The sequence below is a fragment of the Cariama cristata genome, unplaced genomic scaffold, assembly GCF_000690535.1.
Source record: "Cariama cristata isolate BGI_N322 unplaced genomic scaffold, ASM69053v1 scaffold38834, whole genome shotgun sequence".
NCBI lineage: Eukaryota > Metazoa > Chordata > Aves > Cariamiformes > Cariamidae > Cariama > Cariama cristata.
This window is the reverse complement of record NW_009613040.1, coordinates 20-2,742: the sequence shown is the minus strand read 5'-3', so window position 1 is coordinate 2,742 and position 2,723 is coordinate 20. Positions and strand designations below refer to the sequence as shown.

The following is a 2,723-nucleotide window of genomic DNA, read 5'->3' as shown; positions in this document are numbered from 1 at the left end:
TCTTTCCCTCCCTGAAGTAACTCTCTCACTCAGTGAGACAGAATTTCATATGGAAGCCTCCATTTCAGTCTTTTAGACATTGGTCCTGATACCTCATCCTGCAGGTTCCAGAATTTCCAAAAGGATTTCTTTGATTGTACTTAACTGATTTATTTTTTTTTCTGAATTGTTCCCTTAACTATACTGAAAGAATTTAGTAAAAGTTGTTGTGAAGATCCAAGTCATTTGCTTTAAATCCTTCCTGATTTATTTCTTAAATAGGGTGAGTTCTTGAGTAGGTCCTTCTAGATGCTGTTTTTTTACTTGTGAGCATGGCTAGCAGATGACATTAGGTTAGGAACTTTTGCATGAGACTTAACATGAATGTGCTTCTGATTCCTGCTCTATAATGCAGATATGTACTAGTAGTGTGATGTGAGACTCTTTCTGTATGGTAAAAATGACACTGATGAAATAACTTAATTGTATTTCTGGCTCTTCTTTTTTGTTTAACTAGAGGAAGGAATTGAAAGGAGAGAATAACTCTTCAAATCCTGTGACTCCAGTCAAGATTCCTGATTGTCCAGTGCCCGCTGCTTTGCTGGAAGAACTGTTGAAGCCATCGGCAGCTGTGAGCAAGGAGCCTTTAAAAAATCTGAACAGCTGTCTCCGGCAGTTAAAGTATGACATGTTATTTTTACCCATATTAAATAATCTTAAAAATGTTTCCAAGAAACCAGCTGCCAGCCTAAGGAAAAAAGGGTTTGTAAAATGAACTCTTTTCCTCTTATTGGGACTGTATTTAGGCCAGTAGGATATTCTGTCATTGTAATTGCTCACTTGTCAATGAATGAAATAGGGAAAGTCTTTACAATAGGCTGGACAAAATGTCCATCCTAAATTGTACACAGCAGAACAAACCAGAAACAGTTATTTCTAGTTGTTCTTGCTGGTGGAAAAGCTGGTGTTTCTCTCTTCACAGTACCAGAAAGGCTGGTCGTGATAGGACCCCAGGCAGTGTGTTGTTAAGACATCTACAGAGGAAGTTCATTCTGCCAAAAATATGTTTTCAGATCTTCCCTTACAAGGTTGCATGTGAGATTCTGAGCAGGAAAGCTACAACTTTAGGAAGACAGGGAGTTCAAGTTATTAGCAGAACTGAGCTGCTATTATCACCTCATTTGATTTTTGAGGGGAGTGAGCCTGTGATAATGTTCTGTGATCCTGTACTACCAGACGTTGCTTTGCCAAGTTGGTGTCTGACTAAAGTCATAATGTGTTTATCTAGTTATTTTTCTGTGCTGCTTTCCTCACCTCTACCTTCCATGTTGTCTTTTATACCTGCAAGAGTACCACATTCATCAGGGTGCAGTCACTAATTGCCTTTACTGAGGAAACAGTGCTGCATCATCCCTGTCAATGAGTATGTGCAGCAAAGGAGCTGCTGCATTGTTGGCCCTTATTTTTGCATTAAGCATATTGTATTTGTTTTGCTTTTAAAGAAAGACAATTCCTAAGCTTCCTATAGACTTCTTTCTCTTGTATACAGCTGTAGCCTGGATGGTCTTGGAGTAGGTATCAAGAATCAGAAAAGTAATTTTCTGATCTTGCATTTAGCAGTTAGCTTTCTGCTTGTTAATTTTTGCTTTTTTGTTCTCAATACTTTCAAAAGGCAAGAAATGGACAGCCTTCAGCGTCAGATGGAGGAACACACCATTACAGTACATGAATCAATGTCTTCGTGGACTCAGATTGAGGGGCAGCTAATGGACCTTACCTCCAGCAGTCCTGCGACTGCATCAGACCAGCAGGAGATTCCTACTGTAGATGAAAAGAAACAGAATTGTAATGTTAGTGACAAGGAAGCTTTGACACTATAACCTTTTTATCAGTTGTCTTTCTTCCTATTGCTTTAAGTATGTAAACAAATCTTTATCGAAATTATTTATTTATTTCATTTTAAAAAATGATGTTCAGAGTTGTGCTTTTGCCTGTAGAAGCAAAGGGCATGGTTTTGAGAAACTGGTGTAACATTAAATGCAGAACATGCTATTCCAAGGGTTTGTTTGAAACCTTACCATAATAATGCTGTCATGTTGGGGACTGCCAGGTGGTAAATCTAGCTCATCTTTGGGTTTAGTATGAGATTCAGATGAAGGTTTAAGATGAGGTCAGGATGAGCATCTGGTTCCGGGTCTGTGTTTGTTCAATCTGAGTGAACTTGGTAAGGTACGACTGTTAATTATGTAGCATCTGGGGTTTGGTGTGGTGTTTTTTTTTTTTTTTTTTAATTTGGGGGGAGAGGGGGATGTTGTTTTCCTCCATCCTTGGGTTATATCCAAATCACAAAGAAAAAGAAGTTCTGCTCATGGTCAGCCATTAACAGCGGTTGAGAACTGAATATTCTGAGCATCCTCTCTCCTCCCTCCTATAACCTCTTATTCTTGAAAGTCAGATCACAGATATCTGTATTTAAAGAAAAAAATTTCCTTTTAAGCCATTTCTAGTTATGAAGATGACCTCTGACCTACATCAAAAGAAACAATACTGTAAAGACAAGCAATGCAGACCAGTATGTATCTTTGGCAGATTTGCCTGGGATGTTTTCTGAAGTATCAGTGTTTTCTCTTACAGTCGCAGGCCAGTAGGGAGCTTTGCTTCACTGCACAAACACTTCTTGCACCTTTTTAGCTCAACTTTTGAAGTAGACACCCTTGAAAAAGGTATGCGTGTAAAAAAAATAT

The 2,723-nt window shown here is 38.6% G+C and overlaps 1 protein-coding gene across 1 annotated transcript in view; it reads left to right on the top strand.

Annotated features, from left to right (window-relative positions):
* GOLGA3 (golgin A3) overlaps window positions 1-2,106 on the top strand; it is a gene marked incomplete at its 5' end in the record, with an annotated part of 13,693 nt that extends 11,587 nt beyond the window's left edge. The window contains 2 exons of the mRNA XM_009698858.1: window positions 497-660; window positions 1,652-2,106. Of these exons, the coding sequence (XP_009697160.1) occupies window positions 497-660; window positions 1,652-1,859 (372 nt within the window). The remainder of the gene's footprint in view (window positions 1-496; window positions 661-1,651) is intronic.
* Between the last annotated feature and the right edge of the window lie 617 nt (window positions 2,107-2,723).